This window comes from Caretta caretta, chromosome 3, assembly GCF_965140235.1.
Source record: "Caretta caretta isolate rCarCar2 chromosome 3, rCarCar1.hap1, whole genome shotgun sequence".
Lineage (NCBI taxonomy): Eukaryota > Metazoa > Chordata > Testudines > Cheloniidae > Caretta > Caretta caretta.
Window position 1 is genome coordinate 148,566,695 of NC_134208.1, and position 18,748 is coordinate 148,585,442.

Genomic DNA, 18,748 nt, shown 5'->3' on the forward strand with positions numbered 1-18,748 from the left:
AAGGGATAGATAATAAGACCATAAAGATCATAATGACACTATATAAACCCATGGTACGCCCACACCTTGAATACTGCATGCAGTTTTGGTCAACCCACCTCAAAGATAGAGAAGGACAACAAAAATGATTAAGGGTATAGAACAACTTCCATATGAAGAGAGATTTAAAAGATTGAGACTGTTCAGTTTGGAAAAGAGATGACTGAGGTGGGGCTATGATAGAGGTCTATAAAATCATGAATAGTGGGAAGAAAGTGAATAGGGAAGTATTATTTACCCCCTTCACATAACACAAGAGCCAAGGTTCACCCAATTAAATGAATAGGCAGCAGATTTAAAACAAACATAAGGCAGTACTTCTTCACACAATGCACAGTCAGCAGATGGAATTCATTGCCAAAGGATGTTGGGAAGGCCAAAAGTATAAATGGGTTCAAAAGAGAATTAGATAAGTTCATGGAGGATAGGTCCATCAATGGCTATTAGCCAAGATAGTCAGGGATTCAATCCCGCACTTTGTCTCTATGCGTCTGCCTGCCAGAAGCCGAGACTAGACAACTAGGGATGGATCACTTGATAATTGCCCTGTTCTGTTCATTCCTTCTGAAGCATCTGGTATTGGCCACTATTGTAAGACGGGAAGCTGGGCTAGATGGACCATTGGTCTGACCCAGTATATGTTCTAAACCAGTTTTGGGTAGGGGAGTTCAAAGGGGCAGATGGAATCCTTTGTCCAAAACCCTAAGCTGTGGAGCAGCTCTGCAGTTGCTTATGCAGCCTGTTGGGTACAGTAGCATCTCTTGTTAGAGGACTTGGCAGTACTGACCAGTCCTGGATCAATTAGCCACATCACTGTCCTTCTCCCTGTGAACGCTACCATGGAGCACTGTGCATGGCTTCTCTGAACCCTACCCTCCCCATGCTGCTAAAAGATGGAGGTTCCACTGTGTTTACGGCCTTCTGCAGTCCTTCCTTGTTCCAAACTAGGTTTTGGTCCTAGTACAGTACTGTATTTGGTACAGTATTGCTGGATCAGAGTTCACTATAAAAGATTCCACAGTATCTGGTTTCACTTACAACAAGGTCTTTTGGACATAGGTATTCCCTTGTTCAGTGAATGCAATAAATGTTGAACAAAGCTCTGCAGCATCTGAACTGGGCCTATACCATTTTTAATAACTTTGGAGGATGTCAATGATTTCAGTTGTGGTTAGTGAGGCTAATATGATCAATTCTTAAACACTCTGTGGAGGAGTTTCAATACTTTGCTAATGCAAGCAATTCAAAGTAAAAATATAGTTATCTACATAGTAATAAGTAAAAGTACTGACCACTTACATGTAAACTTAAAGGCTTGTGAAAAGCTCTCTGGTGGAGAGGGAAAACATCTAGAACAGTGACTTGCCCATCCTACTGCCTATATTAACTGTGGTCCAAACAGATGGCTTATTTGCCCTTTCCCACCATGAATTTAAAGGTACAGCATTTACCTTTCCCATGTGCTCTTCCCTCTTCTTATTTATTTATTAGTAGTCATATTTGTTTACAATAGTGCCTAGGAACCAATCAAGAATTGGGACCCCATTCTGCTAGTGCTGTACACAGAGCTGTACACAGACAGTCCCTCTCCTGAAGAGTTTACAATTTAAATAGACATGACAGATCTAGAGGAAAAGAGTAAAAATATAGAGGATATTCTATAGGCAACTTCTCTTGAGATTTTTAATTTCTTCTGAGCTCTCTTGTGCTTTCTGCTGCTATTAAATTTCCCTGTTCTGCTGCTTGCACTCAGCTTTTTGTCTTTCCCTTGAGCAATCATGTGGCTGAAGTTCCTGTTAATAAGAGTATACCTTTTCTTTTAGAAAATGGTTTACTGGAAAAAAAAAAAAAACAAAGAATGCCTTAACCTTGTAAAGAATGTCTCCTTCATATTTCCTCCCTGAAGTTTATGGGTGAACCAAGAACCACTGAGGTGCTTGAATGTCAGAGCTGGAATGTTCATCTGTGTCTCTGTCACTAGGCAGAAGAAAAATAGGCTACTTTACGTCATTTGCAGGGAAAATTCTGCACATACAATTGTGCCAGTTTAAGTAAGGGGGTAGTTTGAATGTAACTTTTTGTGTCTAGACATTCTGAAATCTATTTAAACCTGACCTATTGGTTTAGTGCAGCTCTAACCAATATAACCAGTTTTAAACCAATATGAGTGCCCTCATAGGGGGTTTGCACTGGTTTGACTAAATCAAATTTTAAACTAATTTAAGGTAAACAGCTATAACTTGTGTATGTAGACCACCTCTTAGTAGCCTCTTGCAGTGAAGATGTCTTTTGATTTTACTACTGACAACAGTAGCCATGACTTAAGTTGTTAAAGTTTAAATGCACATTGTGTTCACAACATGTAATGTTTTTGTTTGTTTGTGCTAGCACTTATGAAAGTGATTCAACAAGTATGCAAAAGATCACCTGTTGTACTGGCAATATACTCTGTTTCTAAAAAGAACTCTGTCACAGCATTTATCTCAAGAGCTCACTACCTGTACGTTCATTTAAACAGAACTAGCCAGACCATAACATCACCATATAAATAACTTCCAATAATATTACAATCACAGAACAGAATATTTAGCTGTGCCACAAAACTATTAGAGATAAGGCAAACTGATTAGTTTCTGCATATGTGGGACTTCAACTTCCTGCATATGTGGGATCAAGGATAGATAACTTAATTCATTATGACTTCCTACCAATCCCTATGTCGCCATAGACCTTTCTCCCTTCCCAGAAACAGCACTTCTGAATAGCAACATCTATCCAGAAAGGTGATGTGCCAACGGACAAACATAACATACTTTACACTATGACTCAGTCCCCAGAAATATTAGTGTTGTGTCCCAAGTTACAAGGAGCACCTTAAAACAAAGCCCTGAGAATTGGTAGTGAGGTACATAACTATGTCAATTGTATCTATGCTGTCTGTGTATTCACTCAGCTCCAGCTAAGCTCTTAAGATCCTGTCACAGCAAACACTGGGTACACTGTAAAATTTGGAGTAAATTATCTCCTTTGAAACAAACTTGTTAAGAATTTAGAGGGGACAGCCCCAGAGAATTACAGTAAGGTTATTTACAAGGTGTTGCTACCTGTGTCCGATGGACAGTTATTAATTACTTTTTTATTATCTTCTTTTAAACCTATGATTAACCAGCTATGACTTTTATTGCGTTTCTATGATAAGACCAAAAAAAAAACAACCCATCATGGGATAAGCTAGCCTTGCTGAGTAACAATATAATCTTATTGGAGTTGCCTTTGTCTGTACTCCCCTACCCTTACTGTAACTGCTGTTTCATTACCCCGTCTCCTTGTGTCATTTCAGAACTAAATTAGGAAGATGCTTGGGGCAGGGATTTTGTCTCTCATCTGTATTTGAAACCTCCTAGCACACTCTCTGATGCAATTAAAATATTGCCATTTCATCTTGCCAGTGAGGAAAAAGTTGTTTTTAAAAATACTCATTTGCAAAACTCCTCTCTGATTTTGCTCCCTATGAACTGAAAGACTGCAATCCAGAACATATTATATTTTCACTCCGCTAAAAGTTAAGGTTGCACATTACCCACAGTGCCCTCTCAAACTCTTAAGAGGTGCTTGCACTCTTCCAGGTGTCTTTCATTTCTCAAAAGAACGCTAAGGATCAAAATTTGAAGGGTAAACCTTACTAGTTCTCCATGAAGGAGTAATAGGCATCTATGTGTGTCTAGAATCTAGGCCAATTTCCTTTGTAGGAAATTATGTTAAAAAGTTTGTAAAGATGTTGTTCTATGATATTCCTGTGTTAGCGGGCAGGGTCACATGGTAAGCATTAATGCTGTTACCAAAACCATAACTCTACATTTCCAGTCTTTCTGTTGTTTTGAAATACATTCAAATGAGGTTCCATTTAAGATTTTATATTTGTAACTCCAATTCTCGCTCAATGAAGATTTTATTTGTTTGTTCTGGGAATGATACATATAGCTTGGAACAGAGCATGAGCTTTATGAATGTAATATGTTGCTTTCCAAATAAGTACCCTAAAAATTCACACCACGTACTATGTCTGATGACCTGATTGCATTCCTCCTGAATCTCTACCTTCTCTTGTCCTGTCCCTTTAATTTTTTTTAACCTTTTGGAAAGTCTGTCTAGGTAACACTTTGGGTTACATAAAAATAATTATGCTTCCAGTCCCTGCCCAAATACTGGGACTGAGCATCTTCAACTTCCGTTTGAAGCCAATGGTAACTGAAAATACTTAGCACTTGACACCTTACAGGGTCACGCCTGGGAATGTGGAATTTCCATTAGAAGTCTATGAATCTTGAATGTTTGTAATTATTATAGCACTGAGTATTCTTGTTGCTGTTTAGCACTGGGCATTGTTACCACTAAACTATCTTTAATTGTGGGATAGCACTTTGATACCATGGTGATAGGAAATCTTTCAATAATGTAGCAATATTATTTAATCTGAGGTTTCTACATAATAACACAAATGGTGATAATGAATAGGAAGGGTGATCTAATTGTTAGGGCACTGGACTGGAACTCAAGACCGGGGTTCAATTCTTGGCTCAGCCACAGACATGTACCTTGTCCAAGTCGCTTAGTCTACCATGTTTTACGTCTGTAAAAATGGAAACTATTTATCTCATAGGTGTTGTAAGGATAAAAATCCATTACTGAATGTGAGGAGCTTAGATACTGTGATGATGAGGGCATATAAGTAGATGCCATAGTAGAAAAACCTCAGTGAAATTAACATGGGGACATTAGCTATTGCTGTTTCACCCTCTCAATAGCATAATTCAATTTTTTTTTAATTAGCTGTGTCATCTGGGACTATTACAATGTAAAGCAGCACTAACCAACTGAAAAGCAGGACTGAATCGCTTGCTTTCCTACAGTTCTACGAGGCAAATATTACTCACCCCAAGAAATGTGCCGTGATTACTTTTGTGATTTTAAAGAAGTGACTGAAGCAGTATTTTAAAGTGCAGTAACTTACCTTTGTAAAAGATTTGTTTAGGAGTGGGGGAGTTGGCAGGGGTGGGAATAAATGTCAACTGAGGTTTAAAACTGTTGAGTACTTGATCCTGTGGAAAATTAAGCCACTTATTTAGGTACCTAGATAGGGATATAACAGCCTAACTTTAGGCACCCCTTATATTTTTGAAAATCTTCGCCTTATATTTTCCTTTTAAGACCTTTACTGTAACATAACTGCATGGTGAATTCAACAGCCTCATTCCTAGTGAATTCTTAGCAGTACCTTCTGCCATTTCTGTGAAGTGAGAGTTATTTTATAATAATGTGGTGAAGGAGTTTATGTGGGGAAGATCGGGGATAGCCTGTTTGGTGGGGTAATTTGATAAAAAAGGGTGTTGGAAGGATACTGTCCCTAGGGAGGCAGAGTTAAGGGTGTGGTCTATGTCATATCTGATAGTTGCCATAAAGTATACAACTATGGGTGGAGTACAGAGTATATCCTGTTCAGTGAATTACCTGACAAAGCGTCAAAAAGTTAGGTAATATGTAACATCCTTTAAAAAGAAACTTGTCAGAATTCCAGCAATGTTTAGATTCTGAAAAGTGGCTGGATATGCTACATATTGTTTGCTACATGTCTGTATTTAAAAGGAACTTATGTAAGTAGAACAAGTTGAGATTTGAAATACAAGTTGACAAGAAATTCTATGGAGAATCTATATACCATTTAATACTCCCTTCTACTCTCTAATAGTAGACTTTTTAAAAGACTGACTAGATAGATTTCTAGAAATTTGGAATCTGCCATCTATAATAAAATGTGCAATCCTTAAAATAAATGCATTTTAGTAGGTGTTGAAAGTGCTACTTCAGGTCTTGTAAATTGTTAGGAGAGATTTACAAAGAACAGTTAGGAGCCCAACTCTGACTGACTGTCAGAGGGAACTGGACACCTTTTCCCCCTTTGTGCCTTTGAAAATCTCCCTCTTATACATTAGTGTATGCTCTGTAGAATGTGCCTGTGAACTTAATTATTAATCATTTTGTGGGTTTCCGATCAATAAATGCATTACCTTAAAAATCTATTATTAAACAGTAATACTGGATAAAACAATTTTTGTTATAATCTGTTCTGTTTTATGCATAACTGAAGTACTAACAAAATGTGGGTTATCAGGCATAAAGAAAATAAAATGGGCTGTAAAAGAGTGCATCAATTATATGACATGTGCCTTAGTGTAACCTCTGTTTTCCAACATCACTACATATTTCTTTTGGACTAGTGGACAAAAATTGAACAATATATTTTAAAATAAAAGTTGGAATGAACTAAAAATGCATGGTGATCTTTGATGTATACTCTATGTTGTTTCAGAGTAGCAGCCGTGTTAGTCTGTATTCGCAAAAAAAAAAAGGAGGACTTGTGGCACCTTAGAGACTGAAGTGAGCTGTAGCTCATGAAAGCTTATGCTCAAATAAATTTGTTAGTCTCTAAGGTGCCACAAGTACTCCTTTTCTTTTTACTCTATGTTGTGTGAGGGGAAAAAAATCAGTCTACAAAAGGATGCACTAAACTGTAAACATTCTGTCTTCATAATGCAGCATTACAGTCCTATTGTGGTCATTTCCTTTGCTTTCTTTCTCCAGATTTTCCATGAAGCCTAGCTAAATACGCAACCAGCAATACATTGATAAGGCCCATGCAGCTGTGGACATATTCTTCTACGTGGTGAAAATGACTCTAATTTTTTGACAACGATTAAAGGACAATGGGGTCAAATATACTTGGGAAGGCTGCAACATTAGATGAACTTTTAAACACTTGCATTGAAATGTTTGGTATGATTCTTCAATCTTTTGTTTCATTGCTTGCTGTTCTTGAAATTCAACTACTATTATAAGCTCACCCAGGCTATTATCTTTTTCAGCTGATCATTCGTTTGGCAAACAAATTCCTCTTGCTGTGAAATTTTCCATGCTTGGCTCTTAGCCCAGAGGAAAACTTTTGTCTTGAAAAGTTTGAAGAAAATTCTTTCATCTGTCTAAGTGAGGGGGCGGGAGAGTCTTTCTCCTGTCCTGAAGGGTTCAAACTGTGTATTTTTAATAATATACATTACATAATACCAAAAAAGTTAATACATTTAACACAAGACAGATTGATAGAATGATTTAAACGTGTGGGTCTGTATTAAGATTAGATAACTGTACAGTTGGATTGTTTTATGAATTTGCCTCTGATTTTTTACAAAAGAAATAGGAATATATTTCTTGATGCACTGATTTATTTATTTTTTTGTTTTGCTGTGTTGTTTACACTGGATCTTTTTCAATCTAGTGCTACTTCTGGAAGCTTTCCCCATGCATTGTGTAGTAATATGATTGCAGGTTCTCATTTTAATCAACCATTACCTACAGAACTTTCTATCATTTATGTGAGCCTGTTGCTAAGCATATAATTTTACATACTTGGATGCCCTTATAGATTGTCATATATAGAAATGAATTCTAACCCTTTGAAAAAACAAAACAATGACCCCACATCTCAGGTTAGGAGCAATTATATTAACTCACAAATTGCTAGTTATAGTAAGAAAACAAATAATCATATTAGGACCTTTCATTTTATGGAATATGAATATACACCACCTCTTTCCACTTTAAAAGGTACTAGGTCTTAAGTGCTTTGATGAATCGAGGCCTTAATCAAAATGATTTTATTTAAAGACCATGTGACCACTTGGTTTGAATAAGGTTATAATTTGATTTCATTTTTGAGAGAGAGAGCTTCTCACTGTCAGAGATGAAATCACTAAGCACCAGTTACTGCACCTGAATCTAAACAGACACACCACTGCATCCATGCACATCCAATTGCCAATTCTGGCCCTAAAATGGTGCAAATCCCATATAGGGTATACTTAACCAGAGATAGCAGAGGCCATTTACATTTTACATATTGGAATTATCATTCCTCCTTCCCTTTTCCCCCAAATAAATACATACACTTCTCTTTTGAGTACTGAAGTCCATAATATGTGTGTGTGGTTCCCTTTCCTCTTTGTCCTGATTTACTCTGTTTTTCCAGTTATAGAGAATATTTAATGAAGAACTATTCTCCACTCCCCAGCTAGTCCCTCCCAATACATACACATTTGAGTGTGACATTTGGTTGTCATGGTCAGTTTTTATCAATGAATGACAAGATAAAGTGATCATCAGAAAATTCAAAATTTGGTACATCCAACTGAACGTCTAATTATAGTGTTTTACTAATCTAGAATTCTGGGCTTTGGGTGCATTTTAGGTAATGGGTTATTATAATCAGTTGGTATCAATTTTCTCTTGTGCAAAGCTTTCTTAAAAAAAATTCCACTTGGAGTTTGAAGAAGTTACTCATGTTGAAACAGCAACATTGCTATTTTGCCACTTTTTAAGTAATATTTAATAAAGGTTTTGGGGAAGGAAGGGAATATATATTTTCTTTCATTTTACACTGTTATTTAATAACTGATGTGCTACAACCATTGTAATTTCCTGACTCTCACTGCTAGAGGAGCATTTTACTTGTTATGTTTCTGTTCTGAAGATATTTTAATTAATAATGCACTGGATATATTTTCATTTTGAATATTAATACATCTGACTTCCCTTAAGAGAGGTAATAGATCATGGATATCTGGAAATTGGCTGATCTCTGTCCTTGAATAATGCATGTCATTTAACTTAAAATGGTGTCTCTATTTTACAGATAATAAAGGACATTTGGGCACCAGTCATTTGCCAAGAATGGTTCTTTTAATGCACCGGTGGTATCTGCCTTCCACAGAACTGGTTGGCAAACTTCTCTCCATATATCCTTTCAAAGATCCATATAGCCTAGCATTAGCACTTTGGAAGACAAACTGTGATAACATGTAAAGTCTGTGCATTAAACAGTAGTATTGGAGTGCCATCAGCATATAAGGCTCTTCAGCAATTTATGGGTCTGGTCCAATGCCCATTGAAATCCTTTCAACTGATTACAATAGACTTTGGATCCGGTCTTTTATGAGCCTGCTGAAGTGTACTTTGAATTAGCTTTTGAGATGTACAAAAATATTTAAGGACACAGAGATACAAATGGAAGTTGGGCACTTAACTCCCGTTGACTTTCTATGGGAGTTGCTTGCCTGGCACTTGTGCCTTTGAAAATCTCCTCTGTAATCATTCAATATCTACTGATATCCTTGATTAGCCTGTACTGGTGGGAAATTATTTGTCCAGCAGAATATTCAGAAATAGTGTGTATTAGATGCATGTTTTTGCTAAGACAAATGGCAAATTGCCGAATTGGAAATAGTGTCTATATTTTTCAGTGTGTTATCTCATCTCAAGGTATAGCACATTTTAATTTGGAGGAATAACATACAAAAATACTCTATCCCGTACAAAAGTGAAAACTCTCTAAACAAACAAGACTGCTGCAGAGTAAAAAAAAAAAAGTTACTGAAACCATGATCATGAAGCTTATTCTTTAACTAATCTACCTATAGAGATGCCAGTGGCGAAAAATGCAGTGAATTCCGCTTAAAAATCTGCTGTTTCATGAGGTAAAAATGCTGATTTTTTTTCACTGGGATTTGGTTTTTATAGCTCTGAATAGTCAATTTTTACAAATAATAAAAAATCCTAAACCAAGTCAGTCTACCCCTACTAAAGCTTTCTCTTGGACTAGTTTACAAACATGGGGTTGGGGGAAAATCTTATTCAGAGCACAGTTATTCAACTAGGGTTATTCAGGTTTTTGAACACTTACACTGTATCAAGCTAAAGAGCTTACTGAAAACTCATGCTACAGTTTGACTGGTATTTGTTCTTTGAGGTTTAACACTCAGGCTAGATTGGCACAGCACGCAAAGCTGGGGGGAGGGGTACGTCATAGTGTAATCTAGAGTGGTATAGAAAGATTGTCCCTGGATTGTTCACTTCAGTTCATGTGAACCCTAGCTAATTCAAACCAAGGGTATGTCTTTGCAAAGCAAACAAACAAAAATGTGCGTTAACACAAATTAAAATAGCAATGAAGACAAGGCAACTTGACTTTTAACTTGGGTTAGCTGCTCAAGTTCAACACCCAGCTTCCTTATAGGCTTTAACTTGAGCTATTAACCTGAGTTAAAAGTCAAGTTGCCTTGTCTTCACTGCTATTTTAATGTGAATTAGCTAACCCATGTTAACATACTTATTTGCAATGAAATATACCCTAAGAGAAGATGTTTTAGCAACTTCAGTGATGCCCCAAGTATCTGGTATATAGGATCAGGAGAATGTATGGCAGGTGCTGCCTTGTCAAATTGGTAAAATTTTCTGACATCTTTACCTGAATATTGATCTAGTAAGGCCACCTCTGAACGGAACTGTTTGGTTTGGGTTTTTCTTTTTTCTTTTTTCAGTACAAGGTAAGGTGTGAATTTAAACAGATAGAGCTATGCTGGTTAACACCACCCTCCTGTAGCCCATCCCAATGTGGATGCTTGTGCTCCAGTATGAGGAGCTTTTTTCGGTGTAGCTTATCTTGCTTGGGAAGGCGTTAAGCTAAAGCCAAAAAAACCCCACTTATACTGGAACAAAAGTGTCCTCATGGAGTATTATACTGGCTTAACTATATCTGTCTAAATTCACACTTCGGGAAAGCTTTTTCAGTATCAACCATATAGGCAAGGCCTTACACCTAAATGTAGAGTATATTTTGAAAGGTGCAAATGTCACTTAGGTGCCTAACTCCCATTAAAATGCACCTCAGAAGAATCCCACTGTGTTCCACTGAAGGGAATGTGCTAACTTGGGAAAGTATGCAATAAGAGGCTTTTGCATATGTATCATTGTCCTCTGTTGAATGAAGCATGTCAGAATTTGTCAAGCATACTCGTTCAGTTACCGGAAGAACTAGTGGTGGGACTGCTGTTTACCACATTTGTGACTTTGGATCGCCAATGATTTCTTCTGAGTGCCATGTGAATGGTGGCTGAGTAATCATGGCATGCATCTATGCAGCCACAGAATGTTATGTCTGGATCTTTGGATAACCTTTCTCCCATAATTTCAGGTACTGGATTTTGGAATTTCCAGCAGAATTTAACTTGGATCTTGGTTTGATTCGTCTGACTGAGGAGTTCCGGGAAGTAGCCAGCCAGCTTGGTTATGAGGAACACGTCCACCTTATTGACATCTCTAGCATGTAAGAATATAATTTGTCAGGTTCCACAGGCACTTTTCTTTCCACACCAGAGCCCTTACTCTGTACAGAATGCACTATGTGATATTGAGGATCCCATTTTGGTTTAAAGGGATGGTATAGTGAGCACTAGGAAGTAATTCTCAAAAAGATGATCTCTCCAAAACTGAAATAAAGTTCTAAAACACCAAATACCATTTGGGATAATATAGACTGGCAAGTGTCACATATTTTGAATTGTAGTGAAGAAGAACTGCTGTATTTTTATATAAATATGAATATAAACTGTTCCTGGTTCTATATGTTGCAAAGCTCATGCCAGATATGTAAAGAATACTATGTTTCTTTTGCAAGAAATTTTCACATTTGAGATTTCATTCTAATTTGGAACAAAAACAAAGTTAAAATCTTGGCATTTCCCACAAAATAGAAATTCCAGTTCCTCACTAGTTCTAGGATTTAGCTACCTAACTCCCATGGACATCCAAAAGTTAGGAGGCTTAGTCCTAGTGCTTTGTTTTTGAAAAGGGGTTCCTAAATATCTACATCATACTAGAATAAAATAATAGCATTTCAATGGTGCATCTCTACAGCAGCCAAATATAAAGGATGGGCCTGTGGAGGAACCATAAAACACACACATGCAGACAAAAGTTCAGTAAAGCGAGTATATGTGAAGCTCAGTTGTATGTCAGCAGAGCGAAGTACTCTCCTAGCTGTCATATGTAGTTCACAGATGCCCTTTCTTCTTTTTTTCCATTTTTCAGGGCTTGTAGTCTTCCAGATATAAACAAAACAAAAACACACCACACATTTGACATTATCCAATTTTTGGTCTGAATTTGATCTTAGATGAAATGTAGCCATTAGGTCCTATTGAATTAGGTGATACAGTGTAACACAGAATAAAGAATTGTTCTTGAGTGCCAGATATATAGCTCTACTGCTGTACATCAGTTCAGACAGTACCTATTAAGTTCATATAATCTATTGCAAACTGGAAGAGATCTTTCTATTCTGAATGTTCACAATATGCTGGACGTCATAGTTCAGGGAACTCTTGATCAGTTTCTTGGTTAACTTTATTCTGTATGCCCAGATTACAGTTCACATGAGTTTTTTGCATGGACAGGATCTGCTGATTGTACCTCTTTTCTGTTGCAGTCCCTCCTATGACTGGATGAGAAGAGTCACACAGAGGAAAAAAACTTCCAAGAAGGGAAAAGCCTGCCTGTTGTTTGACCACCTGGAACCCGTTGAATTAGCTGAACACCTCACTTTTCTGGAGCATAAATCTTTTAGAAGGATTGCTGTAAGAAGCCTACAACTTCTTGTTTCACTCAGTTATAATCTGACCAGAGCTAAATGCTTAAACTGAGAGAGTTTGCCAGCTTTAACTTTTATGTTGTACCCCATTTAATTGTAGCAAATATTTATAACACCTGGGAGGAGGAATCAAGTGGGGTCCCGCAGGGTTCTGTCCTGTGTCCAGTACTGTTCAATATTTTCATTAACAACATGGATGATGGAGTGAAAAATATGTTTATAACGTTTGCCGGTGACGCTAAAATGGGAGGGATTGCAAACACTTTGGACAGGATTAGAATTCAAAATAACCTTGATTGGACAACTGGTCTGAAATCAATATGATGAAATTCAATAAAAACAAGTGCCAAGTACTGCAATTATGAAATACACAATGGGAAATAACGGGCTAGGCAGCAGTACTGCAGAAAAGGATCTGGGGGTTAAAGTGGATCACAAATGGAAACTGAACCAGCCATATCATGTTGTTGCGAAAAAGGAAAATGTCCATTCTGGGATGTATTAACAGGAGTGTCATATGTAAAACACAGGAGGTAATCATTCCACTCTGTTTGGCAATGGTGTAAGGCCTCAGCTGGAGTACTGAATCTGGTTTGGGACACCACACTTTCAGAAAGATGTGAACAAATTGGAGAGAGCCCAGTGGAGGGCAACAAAAGTAAGAAGTTTAGAAAACATGCCCTTAAGGAAAGGTTGAAAGTATTGGCCATTGTGATCATCTAGCCTGACCTCCTATATAACACAGGCCGTAGAAGTTCCCCAAAATCATTCCTAGAGCATAGCTTTTAGAGAAACATCCAATCTGGATTTAAAAATTGTGTGTGATGGAGAATCTACCACAACCCTTGGGGAGAGTAATTAACCATTGGAAATATTTACCCTTAAAAATTTATGCTTATTTCCAGTCTGAATTTTTCTGGCTTCAACTTCCAGCCATTGGATCATGTTGTTATCCTTTCTCTGCTAGATTGATGACCCCATTATTACATATTTGTTCTCGATATAGATACTTATAGACTGTTATTAAGTCACCCCTTGACCTTCTTTGTTAGACTTGAAATTCTCAATATATTTAGTTTATCTCTGCAAGGCATGTTTTCTAATCCTTTAATCATTCTCATGGTGTTTCTCTGAACCCTCTCCATTTTATCAACATACTTCTTGAATTGTGGGTACCAGAACTGGATACAGTATTCCAGCAGTGGTAGTATCAGTGCCAAATACACAGGTAAAAATAACCTCTCCACTTCTACTTAAGATTCCACTCTTTATGCATCCCAGGATCGCATTAGCTCTTTTGGCCAGAGTCACACTGGGAGCTCATGTTCATCTGATTTATCTACCATAGGGTTGCCAAATTCGGTTGGACGAATTCCGGGAGATTTCATCACATGACATAATCTTTAATTAAAGATTGATCTTTAATTCCTGGAGACTCCAGGATAATCCTGGAGGGTTGGCAACCCTAATCCACCATGACCCCCAAATCATTTTCAGAGTCACTGCTTCCCAGGATAGAGTCCTGCATCCGTAAGTATGGCCTACATTCTTTGTTCCTAGACATATACGTTTACATTTAGTCATATTAAAAAGCATATTGTTTGCTTGCACCCAGTTTGCCAAGTGATCCAGATTGCTCTGAATCAGTGACCTTAATTATTTACCACTCCCCCACTGTTCAGAGAAGAGACAGCTGCAGGGGGACATAAATTCTTCAAATATGTAAAATGTTATGCAGAGGATGACGATTACTTCTTGTTCTACCCTCAGTAGACATGGAGAACAAGCAATCAGCCTAGTTTGCAGCAAGGGAGGTTGTGGAATTGCCATCCAAGAAGGTTTTTAAGAACAGGTTAGACTAACACCACTCAGGGATGGTCTAGGAGTACTTAATTCTGCCTTACTGTGGGAGCGGGGACTATATGACCTCTTGAGGTTCTTTCTTGGTCCTACACTTGCGTGATTCTAGTATCACATCTCATCATTCATAATCATTCAAAGGTTGGATCAATACTTCATTATATTTTCATGAGTTATAACTTTTACCATAAAAAATTAATCCTCTGCAGTAATTCTGAGTGAGGGCTACAACCATGAGCAAGGATTTGTTTTGACCAAACTTAAAATAACAAATCAGTGCCTTTTGTTTCTTGGGGAAATATTTAACTAGTGATCAGCAACCCGCAAAGGCTTTGTTTCAGATGAAGCCTAGAGCTCATCTGACCCCCCCACTCCCAACCTCCTCACCTTCTGAAACACTATTCTTTCATTCTCCTGGCTTCATTTCCCTCTCCCTGATTCCCTGGAAATCCTCCTATCTTCTCAACTCCCTTTTCTTTGCATTGTCAATAGGCTTCTGCCTTAGCTATTGCATTATGGGAATAATTCCATTCTGATGCTCATCCTTACACATAGTTACTAGCTGATTTCAATTTTGCCGGTTCCAGTGTTTCCCCCAGAATTTGTAGTTCTCCCTACTCTCCCACCTCTGAATTCAGAGAAACCTCAGAATTTATGTGCTGAAGGGAGTGGCACCACCCACCCAAGTTCTCAATTGCTGAGAAGAGGAGAAAAAGAGTCAACACTCCCTATTTTGGGGACAACTGTTCATTATCTTGATATAAACAAGATAAAAGGTATCCAGCTATTATGGTGATTAGTGATTCATAAATGTGCTCATCCACTGGGTGACTTGATTTTTGCTCCATGATGCATAAGAGAGGTGAAGAAAGGGGCCATTGTTAAGACTTCTTAGTTCTTAAAACATATTGCAAATTTCCTTCTCTTTTAGTTCTTGATTTATGGACTGCAATGTTTATGGATAACTTTCCAGCATTGTACTCTTAAAGGGAAACTGTTGGGGTTGGTAGGCCCTAAATTTGATCCCTACATTTGCTCTAATTCCTCCACCACACAAAACAAAATCTTGGATCCCAAATGCTTAAACTAGTAGTGTAAGCATAAGTGTGCTATGTTGGCAGAGCAGCTGTTGTATTGGTCTCTATCAGCTCACTCTGCAGATCTTGCTAATATGTAGTATTTTACTAAATTGCAAAAACTGATTAAACCCTACAGCAAGATGATATTGTTCCCAAGGAGCTAGGCAAGATGGCACTAAGGAGGGCTTGTGCTGAAAGACAGTAATGGCTGCTACAAAGCCAGATGTAAAAGATCTCCTTGGAGTTGATGGTTGGAGGAGAATGACCTCAGTAGAAGTGGGAACTGAGGAAAATTCAAACCTACTCACCTTTCTTGATCAGAGTCATACATCTGGAACAAAAGGAGGAGATTCTTCAGACAAAATTGGATGACAATTAAAACAGAGACCAGAGGAACAATATTAGAATTAAATGTGTTCAAGAACCTCAGAAAGAGTAACCCAGTTTTGTATGTACCAACACTAATTAAAAATCTGTTAAACCTGGATTCAACTAGTGAAGTGTCCATAGACAAAGCTGTCATGACTGTAGCTCTTCTAGTAGTAACCAGAAACTATCCCAGAGTATGGTTTCCAGATTCCATTATTTTCAGCAGAAAGATGGTGTTATGAGGAAGATCAGGGAAATGAAAGAAATCTTTGTTCCTTGATTCTTCAAGAGAGGGAAACAAAATGAGGAAAAGAAACAGGTATAATTGGGGTTTCTCTTTTAAATCATTACATTAATTCAAAGTAAACTTTACACTATTCTGCATGTGAAAAAATGGGGAGGAATTTGAGCTGAAGAATAAATGATAATGAACTGTATAATGCAGGGCCCAGTGAAAACATGGAGGAAGAGGAAAGGCTTTCTGGCAGATGGCAATGCCAAAGAACAGGGGGATGGCTTTTTCAATTATATATATATATATATGAAAGTTTTGTGGCATTCCCAGAACAGGGACTCTTCAGACCTGCATGAATGGTGGCTATGTTGGTGGTTGATATTTGAAATCAGACAGTTACACTAATAGCTAATGCCTCTGTTTGAATTTACTAGCTCGGATACTTCTCCATAACTAGTTAGGCTTTTTAGGATTCAGGACTGAAGTCAATTAAACTTACATTTTCTTTCTGGCATGATACAGAAGTTAAAGAGGGTGTTAACTGCGAGGTGTTAATTTTTAAATAAAGGTTAGATTGGTTACTAGTAAGTAATAAGGGTGGCAGCACACTGACAATTAAAAGGGACTACGGGGTGGATGGAAGGGCAGCCTTGTGAAGATGGAGGTTGATAGATAAACTTAGTCCACTGGGCTCCGCACAAGGCCTCCTATCTGACTCTCAGAGGAGCAGTCAGAGAGTTGTCACAGAGAAGCAGATAGCTGTTATGTGGGGGCAACATATATAACTCCACTGAATTTGTTGTAATTCTCAATCTGTCCAGGAAAGTCAAACTACTTCTTTATTTTGGAGGGTTCACAGTGGAATAAAGGCATAAAAATACAGATAAGGGGAGGAAAAGGAGACTGGAGATTGTTTAAACAAAGAGAAGATTTGAAAGCTTCTGAGCAGCATCTGTGAGATATTGGGTACCTTCAGCACTGAAGTGTCTGATAATACACGGGTGTACTAGGAGGCCATCTGATGGCCTAAGCAATTCCTTATCATTAGTCTGATAAAAAGGCATTCTGGCCTGGTATCCTGAGGAGTATTGTACTTAAATTACAGTAAGGCCATAATCTGCCAGAGACCCATTTTTATGGGACAATTGTGGGCGGGGGAGGGAACTTCCAAAAATTCAGGTAAGTAAAACACTTACTAACAGTAGCTCTTCTGTAAAGTAGTATCTATGAACATTAAAGGATTGACTATCATCAAAGAGAGCAAGCCCTGGAAGAACTCAGACTAAGGCTATGTGTACACTTGGATTCCCAGCTCAAGGAGACATACTCACACTAGCTCAGCTCAACCTTGGGCACTAAAAACAGAAGGTAACTGCAAGAATGCTCGCAGCACTGCAGGGGGGAAGGGAGGCGGTTAGCTGTTCTGAGTACATGCTTGTCAGAGACCCTAGGCACAAACTCAGGGCGACTAGTCCATCCCACCACTTGTGGCACACGAGTCCTCCTTTTCTTTTTGCGAATACAGACTAACACGGCTGCTTCTCTGAAACCTGTGTGTTAGTGTGTTAGTGCAATCAGAGCTAACACGAGTGTGTCTCCTTGAGCTATGAAACACAGCCCAGGCCCCAAGTGTAGACATGCCCTATCCTGTACAGAAAGTTCTTATTGGAATAAATGTGATAAAAAAAAAAATTGGGAAAGATATAGGTGCTGTGTCTAATTTCAGTGAAATTCTTTCTCCCTCGACGTCAATGTCAAAACTCCCATTGATAGCCATGGAACTGGGATTTCACTCTTTATGTCAACAATGCCATCTGTCAGCATGCTGGAGAGGAATTCACTCTAGGGAAAGGAAATTGTTGTATTCATGCCCTCATAAGTGTAGCATGATAAGAGAACATTTCTTTAATATATATTTGATGGCAGAATGTTATCTCCTCAGCAAAAAATTAAAAGAAAAATATAAAGAACGGAAGGGGATTAATTGTGGGGAAAGACAAAGACTCATAGACTTTAAGGTCAGAAGGAACCATCATAATAATCTAGTCTGATCTCCTCAATAGTGCAGGCCACAGAACCTCACCCACCTAGTCCTGTAATTGACCCCTAATCTCTGTCTGAGTTACTGAAGTCCTCAAATTATGGTTTAAAGACTTCAAGTTACATAGAATCCCCCATTTACAGTAGTTTAAACCTGCAAGTGACCCATAACCTATGCTGCAGAGCAAGGTGAAAAACCCCCAGGGTCTCTGCCAATTTGACCTGGGGGAAATTGTTTCCCAACCCCCAAAATGATCATCAATTAGACCCTCAGCACATGGGTAAGACCCCCAGCCAAACACCTGGAAAAGAATTCTCTGTAGTAACGTAGAGCCCTCCCCATCTAGTGTCCCATCGCCAGCAATTAGAGATATTTGCTGTTAGCAGTCACAGATCAGCTACATGCCATTGTAGGCAGTCTCATCATACCATCCTGTCCAAAAACTTATCACGCTCAGTCTTGAAGCCAGTTAGTTGCCGCCACCGCTACCCTTGGAAGGCTGTTCCATAACTTCATTCCTCTGATGGTTCGAACTCTTCACCTAATTTCAAGCCTAAACTTATTGATGGCCCATTTATATCCATTTGTTCTTG

General features: G+C 38.2%; 1 protein-coding gene across 3 annotated transcripts in view; it reads left to right on the forward strand.

Moving 5' to 3' along the window:
* The window catches only part of RASGRP3 (RAS guanyl releasing protein 3), a 101,180-nt gene that overhangs the window by 47,323 nt on the left and 35,109 nt on the right, over window positions 1–18,748 (forward strand). For all 3 annotated transcript variants that reach the window (XM_075127007.1, XM_048843593.2, XM_075127006.1), the window contains exons 2-6: window positions 6,679–6,870; window positions 8,780–8,882; window positions 9,558–9,620; window positions 11,117–11,248; window positions 12,410–12,557. In XM_075127007.1, coding sequence (XP_074983108.1) covers window positions 6,801–6,870; window positions 8,780–8,882; window positions 9,558–9,620; window positions 11,117–11,248; window positions 12,410–12,557 — 516 coding nt within the window. In that variant the 5' untranslated portion in view covers window positions 6,679–6,800. The remainder of the gene's footprint in view (window positions 1–6,678; window positions 6,871–8,779; window positions 8,883–9,557; window positions 9,621–11,116; window positions 11,249–12,409; window positions 12,558–18,748) is intronic.